The sequence below is a fragment of the Phyllobates terribilis genome, unplaced genomic scaffold, assembly GCF_046119375.1.
Source record: "Phyllobates terribilis strain yellow unplaced genomic scaffold, ASM4611937v1 Scaffold_2__4_contigs__length_985480577, whole genome shotgun sequence".
Lineage (NCBI taxonomy): Eukaryota > Metazoa > Chordata > Amphibia > Anura > Dendrobatidae > Phyllobates > Phyllobates terribilis.
The window spans coordinates 300,477,720-300,497,434 of NW_027362762.1; the positions used below are offsets into that span (position 1 = coordinate 300,477,720).

A 19,715-nucleotide genomic window follows, 5' to 3' on the forward strand; every position below is an offset into this window, starting at 1 on the left:
TCTCATCTAAGAAGATGTCTGTAAAGCCAAACAGAGATCTCTTGCAACCAACTGCAGGGCGACTGTCTGTTACCTCTGACACACCTGTGACATCAGGATTCCCCGTACAAGCAACCAATGTTACGTGTATGCCGCTAAGTTTAGATAGGGGCGAGACAGGTTTCATGAATTCTTGGAATCCTGGGGGAACTGTTATTCAGGGTGACCTTTGATTGCAGCTTTCTCAGTCATAAGAGGTATTGACTCTCTGACATAGACACACTTGACAGAGTCCTTAGGAACATTTTAACAATGGTATTTAATGCAGATCCACGGCCAGTACCAAACATCAGTTTTTAAAGCAACAGGCTTTCCAATAACAGCAGCAGTCTCTTTAGCAGCACAGTCCAGTGCACCCACAACAACAGTCTTTTTAGCAACACAATTCAATGCACCTACCAGCAGTCCCTGACCACAGTGCCACACTTTACCTTCTATGTAGTGAGGTACAGGGGGGGTGGAACAGAAGGATGAGTCCAGTCCTTAAACGTGGTGTTCAATCCTTTTCTTCTGCTTAAAAACAGTGAACTCCCGCTTCAACTTCCTTACGGTGTAGTTTCTCCTAGCAGCTAGCAGGTAGTTGCAGTAAGAGAGTTCCAGGACCCTCATCAGCCCGGTGAAGAGCTCTGCATCCTTTCAGATTGCTCTCCAGCTCAGCACTAACTCTACCTAGTTCAACTGGGGCAGGCCTAACCACTCCCCTAATCTGCAACGGTAGGGAGGGGGAGGTGTGAGCGCTATTCAGCCCCACTGCAACTAAAGACAAACAAGGGAAACAGACAAGGGGATTCACTTAGCTTTTAGAATTTTGAGAGGACACCAGAGAGATCACGACTACAATCCACAAAGGAACTCCAAGGAGAATCTAGCCGACTGCTAGACTACCAGACCTGAACAGAGAGTAAATTCCTATCACCAGCAACTCTCTGGAGAAACTGAGTGTATTTAAAGATCCAGCAAGGGTGTGTTAATTAGCAGCTGAAGGTGGAGATCACCGCTAGGTCCTAGAGAGGGAGGGATGATGAAAGGATCAAGAAGGTGTCTGCGAGGCCAAGTGCAGCGACCTTCTACAGCCGGATCCAGAATGACTGTCTGTCAAACCTGACACATCCGTGACATCTTTAGACTGCATTCTCACATCTGTGGTGAGAACAAGTATGGATCTCCATGCTTGGACACGTCGCGGGACTTCTGATTCGAACGTGACAGCCTCATGTATGCTTATTGAGGCCATTGAGTTTGGGTCAGGAGATCCATTAACCACGGTCTTTGAAATAAATGCAGCCTTAACGTGTATGACAGAAGCTTTGAGAGACTAAGGCTAAAAGCGTTCTTGAGCACTCTCGGGTTGGCATGCTTTAGTATAGGCGGCAGGATCAGATTGTACATTACCACCTGTCCCTTCTACGGGATGTATTGAGTGTAATTTTGTATTAGGGGAATGGTATAATGTTGGGGTGCGATCCTGTCAATGTTCATTATTTAGCGCATACTGATGAATCTTTGTATTTTCAGGAGAAAATTACCATACCGTTTGGTGATAAATCCCTAGATGCAATGCTTTCTCTACCTAGAGACTGCAGGGGAGTTAGATATGGCGTTATACTGACACATGGCGCTGGAGGTGATATGAATTTCTCCCATCTGGTATCTTTGGCAAGTTACCTGGCCTCCCACGGATTTCTGTGTCTGAGATTTACCTGTAAAGGACTTAATTTGGTGTACAGAACAAAAGCTTACAATGCAGTGTTGGTATGTACATGAATATCATATTTCATACCCCTAGGTTTTTTAAATTGATATATATATAGCATATTTACTGTACAGGACACAACAAATGTGCGGTCAGATGTCCATTCACTTTGTACATAGGTGCGACTACCCCAGGGTACGTTTTCTAACTTAAAGGGGTTGTCTGGGACATTTCTATTGATGGCCTATCTTTATGATAGGTAATCAATATCTGATTGCTGGGGGTGCGACTCCTGGCACCCCCACCGATCAGCTGTTCCCAGTGCCACACAGATGTGCTGAGTTGCGGAGCTGCACAGCATAGCTCCGTAAATGGAATATTGGTCGCGGCCGGGTACTGCAGATCCTCTCCCTATTCAAATCAAATGTGGGCAGAGGTGCAGTACCTGGCTGCAGCCACTATTCAGTTGATGGAGCTGTGCAGCTCCCCAGCTCAGTACATCCGGCTGCCATTGGCACTAGGAACAGCTGATCGGTGGGGGTGCTGGGTGCCGATATTGATGACCTATCCTAAAGCTAGGCCATCAATAGAAATGTCCCGGACAGCCCCTAAAAATTATAGCCCCACTGTAGTGAATACACACAATAAGTGAGAGATTTGAAGTGCTTACCAGGCACTGTATTTCAGTGTCTATCTGCTATTCCTTATGCACTGAAATGCAAGGAACATGTAAGCTGGCAGGACATAATTTGACAGATGACACAATGTCCTAATTATTCCTAATTTGTCTAGGTTGTGTGTCTTTAATCCTAATTAGAGGGATGTGGTCTTGTGCACTGTTAACTGCTTTTAAAGTCTGTTTTTAATGTGTTCAATTCATGCCACGAGTAAGAACGTCCAAATTGGAAATACGTAGCTTTATCTTACCCAGTCTTTATGTGCAAATTTTACCTGAAATGAAATAAAGAAGTAATTTTTGGATTTTAAAGATGTTACACAAAGTGGGCTCGCAACGTGAGATGAATCCTCTAAGCCCAAGGTCTGGGTGAGTACACAGGTCACGGGCGTCAGTGCACCAGGCAGGTGTAGCAAGCGGGAAACGGCTAGCTGAGTTACTGTAAGCCACAGGCGGACACATAGGAGCAAACAGAAAGTCTTAGAGGGGTGCTGAAAGCAGGTAAAGTCCTCCACTGACAGGTGGCAGTGTTACTAAAAACCACAGACAAGCAGGTGAAGTCCTCCACTGACAGGTGGCCATGTTACTAAAAACCACAGACAAGCAGGTGAAGTCCTGGACACCACTGGCAGGTAGCAGGAGTACGGATTCACTCTCTCTCAGGTAGGCATTAGGTAGGGTTCACACAGGCAATGCGGGTTGGTCCTAAAGTACAGTTTTATTGCTTTTATAAAACTCCAAGGGATTCAAAACCAAAAACAGCCTCTTCTGGGCATAAAGGTATCACAGCGAATAAACAGCTCATTTAGCAGGCACATATGACAGTGCGGGCTCACCCGAACAGATTACAGTCCTTTCTCCCGGAGCAAGCTTCATACACAGAAGAGGTACGATCCCACCAGTCTTGGTGTTCCCTTCAGCCCGAGCTCCACAGCTTCTAGCACCAAGCAAAAGTGTTTATCTCCGAGCACAGTTCACACTGAACAGCACAGGAACATTTTTTTACCAAATCTAATTGTCGACCTTTTATTCCAAGATCTATTGATTAAAATGTACTTTTGTTTGTGGGGCAATCAATTTAATAGATTTGGCTCATTTTGGGCAGCCGGTGCGCCACAAACCGAAATTGCTGGTGTCAATTTCGGCTATCATTTTCCTGGCATTATTTAGAGTATATTTGACTTACCACGTGGTACCCCGACACTTTCAGGTAAAAAAGGGGTGGTAGAAAAATGGCAAAGAAGTTGCAAAATTTCGTTTAATTTTGGCTTGAACAAAAATGTATCCTTTTTGAACACAATTGTGGCGTAGGGCTACTTTGCACTCAGTAATCTTGGTACAAATATCCTAACAAATTTGTGGGTGATCTCAGAAATTGTAGCATTGTGCCTTGTCTAAAATCTGGTAAATAATAATAAAAGTACAATACAAAGATTTGCACCTTTCTGTGTTTTGGAGCTTTGGTTTACAAACACTGCTGTAACTGTGTATGAGGCCTGGGTGAAGGGGACAGGTAACTGCATAGCTAGGTAGATTTGCCATCTAGACGTCAAAAAATCTATAAGAACTTTCAAGGGACAATCCAGGTTTGTGCTCACGTAAAGCAATATACGGTACACAGACAATACACGCTGCTTTATTCTGAAATAACTTTTCTTTTCACTCATTCTAGACCTACTTAAAGTCTAATGAAGAGCATAGAGTTGCTGGTGCCTTTCTTGCAGGTGAGTTCTGTTACTAGAAATACTCTAGCACTATTGCCTTTAGTTGGAATCAGAAAAAAATGAGCTTTCGTAAAGCTTCTGACTGGCTGAGAGGGTTCAGGGCAGAGGAGCTGCACGTGGGCTAATTTAGGATAATCGGCATGCCTAATTATTACAGTTGAGCATAAAGAGTCACCGGCCACGTTGGTAGTCCATGGCAGTCTGGTCATTGCAGTGCAAACTTCCGCTGCCGCACTCTGCACGCTCTAGTGATTACTAGGTCTTACGACGTTATTACAGCATGTAAAGCCTATTATGGTGTTTAGTTAGTGCTTTATTTACTGTATCTTTAAGCCTTTTTCTCTGCTTTTTGAATTATAGAAGGATGTATAGTATATGAGTATAGCAGCCAAGCATAGAAAGCTAACATACTAACATTGGGAGTGTAGAACACTATATTATGGCTCTTAACAGGACGGTCAATGGGCTCTCGTGCTGCCACCTCTCTAATGAGAACGGCTAGTGAACAAGATGACAGCTTCATCCAAGGACTGATCTGTCTGTCATATCCCCTGCACCCTCCCAAGTCAAAAAGCAAGCTGCGAGATGAAGATCTATTACTGATAACAAAACCAGCCTTGTTCATCTCTGGCTCATCAGATGAGATGTGCGACAAGGTAAGACTGAAGTAAAAAGAAAAAGAAAACCTATCTCTTGAAGATCTGTCTTCTATGTGTATATTAAACAATGGTCTTTAAAATTTCTGTGTCTTGACCTTAAGTGTACCTGCTGTGATATGATAATTGGATTTGCATAAGTCTCTAAATAAATGAAACTTTGCTACATCTGTTAATGTTCAGAAACCCTAGTCACCCAAAAAAAGACTATGACAAGGCCATGTTCTCACGTAGACTCTGGGCCCTATTCAACAAGGTGTTTTCGCCAGTTTTCTAACATAAAACACCTGGAAATGTTGCAAAATCTTTGTGCAACCTGAAGTCTGTATTTCTTTTTTACATAGGAGAAAAATCACAGATGTCTGAATGAGGCCTTAAAAGGGTTTTCCCACGAACAAAGATAATTTTAATCAACATTTTAATCAGTAGATCTTTGACTAATAATACGTTCCACAATTGGATGTGTTTAAAAAAATCTGTTCCTGTGCTGAGATAATCTTATAAATGTGCCCCTGCTGTGTACTGTGTAATGGCTGTCTCTGACCGTGCAGGAACATGGTCTGATCATACCACAGCTCCTGGGCAGAGGAGGAAGGAAAAGACTATACAGACATTACAGCACGGGATCGCAGCTGATTTTTTTAGGCCACGGCCCCACTATCAGTATTTGGTCAGTATTCGGTCAGTATTTTTTCTCAGGAGTGGGAGCCAAAACCAGGAGTGGGTGATAAATGCAGAATTGGTGACTTGTTTCTATTACACCTTTTCTCTGATAGTTCCTCACCTGGTTTTGGCTCCCACTCCTAGAAAAATACTGACCGAAAACTGATCAAATACTGATAGTGGGGCTGTGGCCCTAGGTAAAACATTGCTTAAAAACAGGCAATGAAATGTTTTGCCTCAAAGAAACAATCAGCTGGAATCTCCTGTCTGTATACTCTTTTGCTTCCTCCTCTGCCCAGGAGATGTGGTATGATCAGACCATATCCCTGTACGGTCAGACACAGCCATTACACAGTACACAGCAGGGGCACATTTATAAGATTATCTCACCACAGGAACATTTTATTTAAACACATCCAATTGTGGAAGTTATTATTATTCCAAGATCTATTAATTAAAATGTACCTCGTTTGTGGGAAAACCCCTTTAAGTGGCACTCTTTATTGACACATGGGATCAGTGGACATATAAGAAATGTCCTGTGTTCATACATGGCCCCTGTAGATGGATGGATTGATCAGTAATCTGACCTACTGAACAGCTGCCTTTTTTGGAAAACTCATTTACTCTATTGCTCGTCTGAGAGTATAAACATGTTCCTAGAAAAGGTAATTGTTCATGGATCATCTACTTTTAGGACTGTTTCTTTTTATTGTACTTTATATAAATGTTTGTCTACACATATTAATATGTGACTTTATCACGAATACCTGCCGTTGTGTGAGAAGATGAAATCAGGCATTATGACAAAGCCATTCGGTCACCCCTGTATATACACTTTAATTTTTGTCTCCATACTTCAGACCTTGATGACAAATTTAGTCAGGAAAATCAAAGCTCCTGTAAAAATCCACTGGGTTGAAAATGCAAATCATGGACTGACAGCGAAGGGGAAAACACCGGAAGACGTGTTATCGGAAGTGAATGAACAGACTTTAGTGTGGATTCAGCAAACATTGAAATCAGAAGCGACTTGATCACGATGAACATTCCTATCAACATCCGCAGCACTGGTGGGGTGACGGGGCGCATGTGTCCTCCTTGGCTGATATGACGGGTAGTCTTCCAGCTCAGGGATTTGTGTATTTAGTTGGGATTATCTCTGAATATTATTGGTGCTGTTCTAATATTTATATGATGTCTCTTCTTCATTTACAAAGCAAGTGATGTCACCTATCTTAAAAGAAATGTGTCATTAGAAAAATAATATTGTTTAAATCAGGTTTGTCTTTTAAATGCATTTTTTTAAATGTTGGCAATTTTTTTTTATAGCACAATCTGTATTAAAAATAAAAAGGAGAAATCTTGCAATTTTCACACTGGCCATTAGGGCTTTTTAGACTCTGTCTTCCAGGAAATCCACATGTACATACATTATCCACAATGAAGACTCCGATCCTATCTTTTGTAATGAGCGTGTATAAATGCCATTGTGAAGGGAGGCGCATGGTCGGACGTGGCATCCCCTGTTGTGATTGGTGGATCCTGTGTTATCAGCTGTGTATAGAGGTGTTTTCTGTCATTGTAACCCGGCCTCGGCAGAAAATCTTTTTAAAAGAACAAGGAATATGAGTCTAAACAACCCCTAGTGTCCAGTGGGAAAATTACTAATTTTGTTTTTTAATCAAGATAGTGATATTAAAAATAGTCAAAAATACCTGAAACAAAAAACAAATGATTTAAATAATACGGCATTTCTGATGACACATTTCCTCTAAAGCTGTGTCTTCTGTCTTTTGGACACCGTGCTGCCGACCCCCACCCACAATGACTGGTCATAATGTTATAAAATGACACTGTCTATGGCTGCAGGTATTATTGCAGTCCTAGTTGGCAGACACAAATGACCGTACTGTATAGAGTTCTCTATTCTCCTATTTTGTCTATATGTTAATTTTGTAAAGTTGAATTTGCATTTCCTAATACATTTCTTTACACTTACATTTTTCAGTTCCATAAATAATTTAGAGGTTAAACATTGTAATGCCAAGAGCATATGGAATATATAATTATTAAATGGTTGCTGTGCCTAAAACAGAGCTACACAACCGTTTCTGGTCTGAGGGCCGCTATGTGAGACTGATCCAATCCCAAATGTAAAAAAAGCTTTACCTTCTGAGACATTACTGCATATTGAAAATATATGTCCTAAATGTAGAATGTGTGCAGGTTCCAGAACTCCACTCTATCAAGAGAATGGAGGTCACCTTTTCCCCCATTCGCCGTCCAAAATTGAGGTGAGCAGGTGTCTCTTTTTTAAGCGAGTTGTAAAAATGTCCAAATGTGTCACTACTCCCAAAAAAAGTAAAAGACTAAATTCATACAACCGTATAAAAATAAAATCATTCAATTTTCATCCGAAAAAAAAAGACCGGAAACTGTATTTGATAGTGGACATTTTTTACGTTAAGAATTGCTATGTATCCATAATAATTAGATGATCCATATGGGATTTGATATTTTAGTCTTGAATAGGTGAGTCTCTAAAATGCATGTTGCGTTTTTATTTACGTGGACATTCCGTCCTCATGAAAAAAATTGTCATCTGAACAGCCCAATTGTATATCAATGGTCGAGTGCCGTCCGTGTGAGGTCAGTTTTTTCCACGGACAGTACTCGCCCAAGCGTATTTTTGATCCAAACATACTCTAAGGCTTCTTGTCTACCTCATTTACTCCTTACTGGATTTGCTTAATGTATGTGACTCCTAGAAATGGCCACACCATGCATCATTAGTGCCTAAAGGGAATCTGTCAGCAAGTTTTTGCTATTTAATCTGACAGAAACATGATGTAGGGACAGAGACCCTGATTCCAGCAATGTGTCACTTAGCTTACTGGGTGCAGCAGTTGTGATAGTCACAGTTTTCTCAGTTTCAGATCCAGCAGAGCTCAGTTGTTGAGCTGTGATAACATCACCACACCACCATTATTTAGTGACAGAGGGTTGCTAATCAGTGCTTGGGGCGTGGCTGGACTTGTTGGACTGCTGATAGTATTGAAAAAGCAAGACACAGCCTCTTAAGTGACATATCACTGTAATCAGGGTCTCTACTCTTACATTATGGTGCTCTAAGATTACATGGCAAAAACCTGCTGACACATTCCTTTTAAAGGTTTGTTCTCGTATCACGTTAGGAGAGCACTCCTCATAGTTTAGGCTACAGTAGCAGGATTGTTTCACTATTAGCCTGAACTGTGTGAAAACCAGGGTTTCTGTTTTATATGGCAGTACTAGTACTGCCAAACCACACAAGTAATAACAAATAATAATTTTATTTATATAGCGCCACCATATTCCGCAGCAGCATACAATTAAGCGGGGACATGTACAAACAATAAAGATAACACAAAGTCAAAGTAACACATAGTTTAACAGTTACAGGAAGAGTGAGGGCCCTGCTCACAAGCTTACAATCTATAAGGAAATATGGGGGGCACAATTGGTAGAACGTACTTGTTATGTACGGTCCAGCCATAATTATAATAAATAAGGGTTTTCATATAAAGCTGCACGATCCGGTCATTGACCGGTATATAAGTGCAGTTACCGTATGCTATTGGATGCATGGAAGATGTGGAGACATGAATAGGAGGGAGCAGATTATGATCAAAGCACCACGCCAACGTTTTTTTTTATTTCACTGCTGGAGTGGTACTGAAAATCCAAGTCCGCTGCCCCCTGTCTTATAGTCACCTTCTGGCGTTTTCATCTGTGTTCGCTGCCGTTCCAGTCCGTCTTCTGCAGTTTGTGACCTGATCCAGTGTTTCATGGAGTGAGTCGGAGGTCACTAATCACTGTAAGTCTATGAGCCTCGTTCTAGCTGTCATAGACTTGAAAAAACATAGGGAGGGGAGAAAACGAAATATTCAGCTCACCAAGTGCAGATGGTTTGAAGCCTCCATATGAAGAATGCGGTGCATGGACTCCAGACCGGCAGCTGGGCAGTAGCAGAGAAAGAAAAGCCCAGAGGGTTCCAGCATCCGCCAATGATTAGAAGTTGACTTTTAATGAAAAACGATTAAAAAAGTTTTTTTTGCAAAAACATATCAATGAAGTGGGAGAAGGGGAAGGGGTGACATGGGGGGGGAGAGATAAAAAGGGCACGGGTCTACGCATTTCAAGCTGTGGAGCTCTTAGTCCTGACTGAGAGCTCCCTTCTCCCACTTCATTGATATGTTTTTTTGCAAAAAAAACCTCTTTTAATCGTTTTTTCATTAAAAGTCATGTTTCAAACTTCTAATCATTGGCAGATGCTGGAACCCTCTGGGTTTTTTTCCCATAGACTTGCATTGAGAACAGTCAGAAGCTGCGCTCACAAGATGGCGCAGCAGGATCGGAGGAGTGCTATAAAACAGTGAAGACGCTGGAGGGTGAGTATATGACCAGGGGCAGGGGATTTACGTTTAAAACCACTCCAGTGGTGAAAAAAAAATGCTGGAGTGGTGCTTTAACATTTAGAAAGAGGGAACAGGAGAGAGTTAGGTTAGTGAGTTGAGATGATAGGCCTGTGTAAAGAGATGTGTTTTTTAAAGCACGCTTAAAAACATGGGGGCTAGATATTATAGTGAATTCCAGAAAACTGGAGCAGCATGAGAGAAGTCTTGGAGATCGAGGTGAGAGGTTCGGATTATAGAGGATGTTAGTCTTCGATCAGTTGCAGAACAGAGGGCATGGGTAGGATGATAAACAGAATTGAGGGATGAGATATGAGGCAGTGCAGAACTGTGGAGAGCTTTGTGGGTGAGAGAGCTAAGTTTGTATTGTATTCTGTAGCGAATGGGTAACTAGTGCAGTGACTGGCACAAGGTGGAGGCATTGGTGAAGCGGCTGGACAAAAATATGACCCTGGCTGCTGTATTCGGGATGGATTGGAGAGGGAAAGTTTGGTTAGAGGGAGACCAATCAGAAGATAGTTGCAGTGGTTCATATGAGAATGATTAAGTAACAGTAAGAGTTTTGGCAGTTTCAAAGGTGAAAAAAGGTTCGATTCTGGAGATGTTTTTAAGATGCAGGTAACGTGAGCGATTAAATATAGGGAATAAAGGAAAGTTCTGTGTCAAATCAGCTGAAACTATCTGTTAAAATCCTGTTACCTTTACCACTCCTTTTTAGCCCTTAATTCTATCACATAAAAAATATAAATTTTTTAATACTTACCAGTTGTGAACCTGAATGCCCTGACAGGCAGAGACGCCATCTCACTTACTGCCGCGCTCCCTGCCTGGCGTCCTCAGGCGCTCCTGCCTCTGTTGCTGCTGGCACGCGCAGCTCCCCCGGGCACTGTGCTTAGGGCGCGCGCACTCCCTCCCTCTTAAAGGGGCAGCGCGCGCTGTCCTAAGGAGTCCCCGGCCAATGGCCGGAGGACCTCTCATATAAAAGGCACCTCCTCCAAAATGGAGGTGCCCGTGCAAGGTTGTAGCTTTGTGTGTTATACTCTGCTTCAGCCTTCAGGTCCCGCTGCCAGCCTGACTACCAGTCCAGCCCTCCAGCCTGACTACAAGTCCGGCCCGCCAGCCTGACTACAAGTCCAGTCCGCCAGCCTGACTACAAGTCCGGTCCGCCAGCCTGACTACAAGTCCGGTCCGCCAGCTTGTCTACTATCCGGCCCAACAGTCTGTCTACAGTCCAGTCCTCCAGTCTGTTTATGGGCTCTGCCTGCCTGCCTATCTGGAAGCACCTGCCCGTTACCTGCCGTGCCTGCCAGCCCGCTTACCTAGAAGCACCTGCCTGTTACCTGCCATGCCTACCAGCCAGCCTACCTTGAGGGTCCTGCCCGTTACCTGCTGTGCCTGCCAGCCCGCTTACCTAGAAGCACCTTCCTGTTACCTGCCGTGCCTACCAGCCAGCCTACCTGGAGGCTCCTGCTTGTTACCTGCTGTGTCTGCCAGTCCTTCTGCCCGGATCACCCGTCAGCCTGCTTGCAGTACTCATCTACTGTACCGGTCAGTCCCTGCCTTCTGACCCGTGGGAGTCACCTGCTCTCATACAAGGTCGGTCCCAGAGTAGCACCTGGTCCCTCTGCTCGGTCCTTCCCTGGTCACGGAGTCAATTGAGCCGCCGTATGACCTTGGTCGGTCCGAGTTGATACCTAGTTACGCCCCTCTGGTCCCTCCTTGCACCGCAGCACAGAGGTTCCACCACCCGGATCCGTAACAGATATGCTCAGTCAAGTGATCAAAGGTGGTTGCAGATGTGTAGCCAAAAGAGGGAAATCTTTAGGCAACATGCTTTCCCCCAGTCATTTTAGAGATCCCCCCTTGTTCTACTTGGCTTTCCTCTCTAAAGTGTTCCACAAATATGCTAGTAACTGGTGCAATGTATGCGCCTTTAGCATAAAAAAACTAAGTTATTCCTTTCAACCAAGACAGCACTGCCCGAAAGAGGAGTCCACCCATCAATGACAGGAACCTACTGAATAAAGGGCAGAACCTCTACTCTACATCAGTTGGTTTCCTGTCCTTGAGGAGAACCTGTGTCTGAACAATCAGGTGTGGAACAGAAGAAGAATTACCCAGGTCTGACCTGGTTGCCTGGAAGAACGGTTCCTTGCTTGTAGCACCGGTGTCGGGTCCTGGAGGCGCCACCGCTGGATCAGTGGGGGCTCGTGCGGATGTGAACAGCAGAGACTTTCCATGCGTCTGCCGCCGTGTCGTCCCGGGCCTGCGCCCTCTAAAAGTGGCGTGGCCTGATGACGAGTGTGCCTGTGACTTATGACCCGGAAGTGGTAACTTCACTTCCGGTGTGTCCGGAGTGGCGTCCACGTGGAGGAAGATGCTGTTGGCTGGTCCCTTATTTAAATGCGGTTATGACCGCCAAAGAGCGAGTTTTGCTACGGCTCTCCTTTCCACTGTGTTTATGTAGGAGCAGCAGCAACAGCAACTAGAGCAGCGCCAGCATAGGCGCAGGAATGGCAGTCGCACGAGTGACAGAAGAAGCAACAGTAAGGCCAGCCAGAGAAGCAGAGTGGATTGGGATGGATCCACCACCTCCAGGGGAGAACAATCGTGCGATTTAATCCAGCCTCCGAATCCAGTACCCTTACTAAGCGACTGAGTGGTGAGTGATCTTCGTGAAAGATCCTCGTGGTAATTAGGTCTTTTTTTCTTGTTGTTTATTCACTTGCAAAGAGCTAAGAAAAGAAATGTAATGCAAAGCTTAAAAATAAGGAATGTGTGCTTTGCAAGGATACGTTAACCAGCTTATGGCAGAAAAAAACTCTGCTCAGCTTGAATCCAGGAAACTATTAGTGAGGTAGTGGCCAAATCGTCCAGAAAACCTACGTTGTCCTTTGAACACATGGATATCCTGAAAGATCCTCTGGATAGGAAGGCTGATGGATACCTAAGAAATACCTGGAAATCTTCGGTGGGAGCCGTGAAACCGGCTATCTCGGCGACCTGTAGAGCCAGATCTATGATAATCTGGATGGAACAAGGAGGATCAACTAAGTGATAATGTTCCAAGAGAAAAGATCCTGGCCAATTTACCATTGATGCAGGGTACCATTTTGCAGATGCCTCAGCAGACTCTGTGAGGTTAGCAGCCAGATCAGCTGGCCTATCTAACGCCGGTCGTAGGGCACTATGGCTCAAATGTTGGCCGGGGGACGTCCAGTCTAAAATCAAGCTATGTTCCATTCTGTGTGGAAGGGGGAAGAAAGTCTTCCCAGTGATGTCATTCCCTGGGTAAGAGGAAGGCTTTACCTACTACTTCCTGCCTGGGCAAAAATTTCATCCAATGGCTGGATTCTAGGCATAGTGCAATCAGACCTGAGGTTGGAATTTCGGGGATTCTGTTCACCCCTTTTATTGATAATGAAGCCAGATGGCACCTTCAGAACAATCATCAATTTGAAAAACCTGAATAAATTCCTGATATATATCGACCTTTCAAAATGGAGTCAGTAAAATTGGCTATGAACCTTATGTTTCCAGATTGTTACATGGGTGTGCTGGACCTGAAATATGCATACTACCATGTTCCAATGCATGCGAGAGACCAGCAATTCATAAGGGTAGCCCTATTCATAAATAATCAGGTCAGGCATTTCCAGTTTATGGCCTTGCCCTTTGTTCTGTCCTTGGCCCCGAGAGTTTTTACGAAAATCGTGGTGGAAATGACAGCGTATGTTTGGGAGCAGGATAGTCTAATAATTCCATACCTGGATGATTTCCTGATTGCTGACTAAATCAAAACTAATGTTATCAAAAGTTCAGTCTGATTTAGTTCTTATCTTAGATTCAATTAATCAGACTTCTTTCCTACCAGAAGAGAAAATGCACCGCCTTGGTATCAGTCAATGGAAGTCTTCAATTAGAGGCTGGACAGAGATCTGTCTGACATGGCTTAGTGAATCCTGCATTGAACAGGGGGTGGGACACGATGACCCTGGGGGTCCCTTCCAACTCTACCTTTCTATGATTAGGGAAGCCATTAGGTTAGCCTACTCCTCTAATGGTGTATCAGTCCCAGACAGTATAAGGCTTAGTGCCCACGATGCAGAAATGAATCAGAAATTTTCCTGAGCATTTCTGCATCTCCTTGGCAGAAAAACGCATGCAGTTTTTACATGCGTTTTTGACGCGTATTTGCATGCATATTTGCCATGCGTTTTTCCAATGCATTGTATAGGCAAATACGCATGCAGAAATGCACAAGAATTGGTCATGTCAGTATTTTTTTCTGTGAGTAAAATCTGCGCAGAAAAAATCCTGACCATGTGCACAGAACTTGCAGAATGTCATAAGAAGTCATGTGATAACCAAAAAACGCACCAAAAACGCATCGTGGGCACACAGCCTAAAAGTTCATTCTACTTGAGCTGTTGCAACTTCTTGGGCAAAGAAGGCAGAGGTGTCTATCGACCCGATATGTAAGGCAGCAACATGGTCCTCTCCTTCAACCTTCAATAAGCACTATAGGCTTGATCTGACCTCCTTTGCTCATCTATACTTTGGGAGAAGGGTTCTACAAGCGGTGGTCCCTCCCTAAGGGGGTTTTGGTTTCTCTGTAAATCTTTTGTTTGTTGCTGTCATGGGGAAAGGAAAAGACAAAATTACTTACCGGTAATGGGATTTTCCAGAGCCTATGACAGCACCTTTCTATTTACCCCCATCACTGGTATTGGTGTGCACTAGTAGAAGTTAAAGGGAACCTGTCACCAGAAAAAATGCTATTGACCTACAGATATGGGGTTAATCTGCATGTTAATAGTGTTATTAACCTGCCTGGCGCCCGCAGTATACAGAGTAATGGCTTTAACCATGCCCCCAGCCCTGACTGACACTCGCTCTGCATTAGGGCTGGCAGTCAATCAGGACCGGGGGCGCAGTTACAGCCGTCGCTCTTTAAACTCAGAATGATGACTGAACCTGCACCGACGCCGCCCCCGTGACTGAAACCGAAACGCTGCGGGGGTAATAAAGTTAATTTTCTCCCAGCAGCAGTCAGCTAAGTGCAGGCACCAGGCAGGTTAGTGACACTATTAACCTACAGAGTAACCACTGTCTTAAACCTGAATGTGTGAATTTGGCCAAAACATTAAAGCCCAGAATCTTCGTTTTAAAGCATACGTATTGGCAATACTTGAGTTGGGAGCCTGATGTAGTTTTACATCCTGGTTTGTGTGTTGACCAAATATTGGCAATAGCTGTCAGCTAATTCTCCCAATACCCCTTGTAAGGCAGCTACCGTACATATAGTTGATGGGAGGTATGGGTCACAGAGATGGTTGTCATCTGTGATGTAATCCTGGAGTGTTGCTCTAGTGCGCATAGTATTAAGAAGATTGTTTGGCGCATCCGGGCCCAGGTTTTACGGGCAGCCTGAGAGACGGACAGGTCTGGCTGCCCACATGCCTCACCTTTGGGTGTGGTTAAGAGGTTAAAATGGAGTCCGTTGTTTGACACATGGTCTATGTGTGTGGAGGGAAAAGGCCTCCTGTGTGATATCCAGACTGGATGCTACCCAGCCTGTGTGAGCACAGGACTGGCTAACCAGAGACTTTGTCTAAAGAACTGTTTTCTTTGTTTTGCCCACACTGAAGGCCGTTTATTTTCCCTTTTGCTTGTGGATGGTTTATGGAGCAATAAACCAACTTGGACATTCAAACGGAAACGCTACCTCTTTTGCCTCACGACGCACCCAAGTGAGTAGAAACCCCACACCCTATACATATGCATGCTCGGCTTGACCAAGAGTGCACGTGTTCGTGTGTAGAGAGAGTGGAATAAGCCACTGACACTGTGCCCAATCCTCATTTCCTGAGGGTCACGTGATATTTCACGCTATGCTTATCTGAATGTGGTCTAAGAGAACAGTGGGCAAGGGTAAAGTACAAGTGACAGCAGGAAGAAACATCTCCGCATTTCATCATCTCTCCTCTCCCCAGCCATCCAGTGACCCCAGAGGGGGAATTGAGGAACTTTTGTTCATATTACCACCTTCTTAGCAATGTTTCAAATTGGTAAATTTGGCACATAAATTATCTAACAAATAGCTGCTAAATAATCATCTCAAACTGAATATTATTGATATAATTAGAATGTAAAATAAATTCAGCTTAGGGAATAAAAATTGACTTGTTGAAAAATGCAGAGGAAACTTGTGCTTAATGTCATTCCGAAAGAGATTCTCTTGCAGATACATTTGCGTAACATCTGTGCTACACAATATAGCCTCACAATCACTTCATTAACTGCATGTGGGAGACTGAGAAAACAACTGCAGTATACCCAGCAGTGGGTGATAAATGTGCCATATGGATACAGAGGGCTTGAAAAGACGCATCAATTAAAACATAACTTCAAAATATTAAAGAACCTCCTAAAAGTACAGATGCTCACAATGACATAATGTTTTAAAAGGGCTTAAAAACAAGGCTATATCAACCTATTCAATCTGCTCATCTAATAATTCAAAATTGCCTGTCCAAGCTCCTAAATCCAGACACCTGCACGGTGGCTCAGTGGTTAGCACTGTTGCTTTGCAGTGCTGGGGTCCTGGGTTTAAATGCCACCAAGGGCAACATCTGCAAGGAGTTTGTATGGTGCCCCCACGTTTGCGTGGGTTTCCTCCTGGTTCTGCAGTTTCTTCCCACACTGCAAACACATACTGATAGGGAATGTAGATTGTGACCCCCAAAGTAGAAAGTGATGGTAAGATCTGTAAAGCTCTAGTGTTATGGAATATGATAGTGCTATATAAGCATAATAAATAACACCAAAGATATTAACCTCCTAAATGCAGAGATGAGCAAATCAATTTGCATGGCACTGTTCAGGCGGCCCATGGCAATAGACAGGTGCCACCTACCATTTGCTGGCCTCCCATCACCTCTTCTGATTAGAAAGCCCAGCACGACGTCCTGCATGTGCGATGCTACAACGATGATGTTGAATTTTATGCCTATAAATCAGAAGATGCAATATGAATTTTCCCGTCAGGTAGAAGGCAGTTCACAGGGCTCCTGTTTGGTGGCCACAGACTACTAATATGACCCCTGATGCTCTTGTGAATCAATTTGCTCATCTCTTAGGGTGCATGGTCACCGTTGTCCATATTAATTTCTTTATGTGCCCATGCCAGTAAAACAATATCTCCAGTATTACCCTTAACCTTATTGTGCCACAGGTGAACGCACTGACTTTATCATGATACCTTGCTAGTCACTTTGGAGGGCACACTGTATGGTACTAAGCTATAACACTGGCATAGTAATACAAAAGTAAGAGTGATAATAGTTCATAAAAAGTGAATGGGGAAAAAATGTAAAGGAGTTGGACACTTTTTAAAGTTTTACAAATTTTCAATAAATATCAATTAAATCTTGTGACTAATGTAATGTACCGTAATTACCACAGAAATATCAACATCACATTGCAGGAGGGTGTGTACGTCTTCCTCTTTCTAATGCTGACCAATCATAAGCAGGCAATAACACATTGGAGAAAGAAGAACATGCCCTCAGAATAGCGCTGATAAACAATCTGCTCTCCTCACTGCAGAGTGATGACGTGCTTGAGTACAGCAGACCCGAGTGTGATTAACTGATGGCTTTCAGCTCTCATCTCTGGCAGTCAATGTGGGGGAGGGGCAGTACTGCAGAGTTGAGTCTAATTAAAAACGCTTCTAGCAGCTCTCCTCTTATAGTGCTGCCAGTTTTACTAATCACAAGCAAGCATCCACATACAAGAGGGAAAACAGCGCTCCAACTATAGCTTAGAACAGGTTCTGTGTAAGACATAAGGACACAGTCTACTCTCCTCACTGCAGAGTGAATACATGTGCCAGGGCACTGCAGACCTGAGTGTGGTTAACAGCTTTCATCTCCAGCAGTCAGTGTGGGGGGAACAGTACAATAGAATGTGCAGAAATACACTTGCTTTGGCAATGCTAATGTGTATTTTGTCATTTCAATAAGGCTCATATGAATTTGAGAGGAGAGCTACTAGAAATGTTTGTAAGGAGACTCACCTCTGCCGTACTGCCCTTTCCCCCAAGCTGACAGCTGGAGATTAGAGCTGATAGCTGTCAGATAATCACATTCAGGTCTTTTGTATTCCAGCACATCAGCACTCCACAGTGAAAAGTGCAGGCTGTTTGTCAATACATGTCTCACACTGATTACACTTATGTTCTCATCTGGAGTCAGTACAATTATTGGGTATAACTCAACTAAGCATATGACACCAAGTTCAAAAGCTATTACGTTTTCAAAAACTATATGAGTATTAAACCACAAAATTTCTTTATTAATGAATAATTAAAAATCAACTAAAACATATACATTTAAATGAAGTGCATCCATGAAGGCGAGGATATTAGGACATGTAAAATTGATTAAATCACACTAGGGATATCCAGTATCAGTTTAACAATATAACAACCTATCTTACTGGTGATCCAAATAAGTGCAAGTGACACTACTGCCCTATCAGTATGTAGCTGATTGGAAACCAACTGTGATCATATAATGAGCAGGAAACTTGTGCGCAGGCAAGGCAGAGTGACTCGCCTGCGCACAAGTTCCCTGCTCCACAAGGCTACACAGACTGCAGGAAGAAGAGCGCCTTCCGTACAGGGTAAGTTGCGCAGGCATGGGATCCGGCTGGGAACTGCTCGTCACAGGGCTCTGTGACATGCAGGGGAGGGAAGATATGGAAATGAAGCTAATAGGCGGGGATTTCTTGGCATCCCCCCGACGCGAAGCTTGCCAAAACTAATTTAGCCCCTTTAAAGCCCAAGACGTACTAATACGTATCTGCACCCTGGGACTTAAGAGTCTGATATGTATTAGTACGTCTTTGCGATCGTGCCTGCACACGGGCTGTGCGGGCGTGATCGCCGCCAGGTGTCAGCTGATTGTCACAGCTGACTCCCGGTGCTATGTGCTGGGAGCGGTCCCGCACTGCTCCCGGCACATTAACCCCCGCAATGCTGCGATCGAAGTCGATCGCAGCATTGCGGGGGCAAGGGGAGGTGATCGGGATACTCACCTCTCCTGCCGGCGTCCAGCGATGTCTGCCACGGCTTCCCGGATGTTGCCATGACGACCCGATGTCATGACAACATCCGGGTCACCAGACAGCAGGAAGATATTTTGATCATGCGCAGTGCATGACCAAAGTATCTTCTGCATCTGCATTGCTGACAGCCTGTATAGCACAGGGATGGTGCTCCATCCCTATGCTATACAGGCGATCGGAATAAAAAAAGTGAAAGTCCCATAGTGGGACAAAGAATAAAAGTAAAAACAAACAATCCACCAAAAATAAAAATATAGTGTACCCATCAATAAATATTATGAAAAAACAAACAAGAAAACAATAAAAGTACACATATTTGGTATCGCCGCGTCCGGAACGACCTGACCTATAAAACTGTCCCACTAGTTAACCCCTTCAGTGAACACGGTAAAAAAAAAACAAAGCAAAAAACAATGCTTTATCATCATACCACCAAGCAAAAAAATGGAATAACACGCGATCAAAAAGACGAATATAAATAAAAATGGTACCGCTGAAAACGTCATCTTGTCCCGCAAAAAACAAGCCGCCATACAGCTCCATCAGCCGAAATATAAAAAAGTTATAGCTATCAGAATAAAGCGATGCAAACATTTTTTTTTCCTATAAAATAGCTTAACATAGAAAAACGATATAAATGTGGTACCGCTGTAAACGTACTGACCCGAAGAATAA

At 43.7% G+C, this 19,715-nt stretch overlaps 1 protein-coding gene across 1 annotated transcript in view; it reads left to right on the forward strand.

The window, feature by feature from the left end:
• Nucleotides 1–7,880, forward strand: part of TEX30 (testis expressed 30) — a 75,726-nt gene extending 67,846 nt beyond the window's left edge. The window contains exons 2-5 of the mRNA XM_073664231.1: nucleotides 1,555–1,791; nucleotides 4,081–4,132; nucleotides 4,586–4,788; nucleotides 6,315–7,880. Coding sequence (XP_073520332.1) covers nucleotides 1,555–1,791; nucleotides 4,081–4,132; nucleotides 4,586–4,788; nucleotides 6,315–6,488 — 666 coding nt within the window. The 3' untranslated portion in view covers nucleotides 6,489–7,880. The remainder of the gene's footprint in view (nucleotides 1–1,554; nucleotides 1,792–4,080; nucleotides 4,133–4,585; nucleotides 4,789–6,314) is intronic.
• Nucleotides 7,881–19,715: the final 11,835 nt, after the last annotated feature.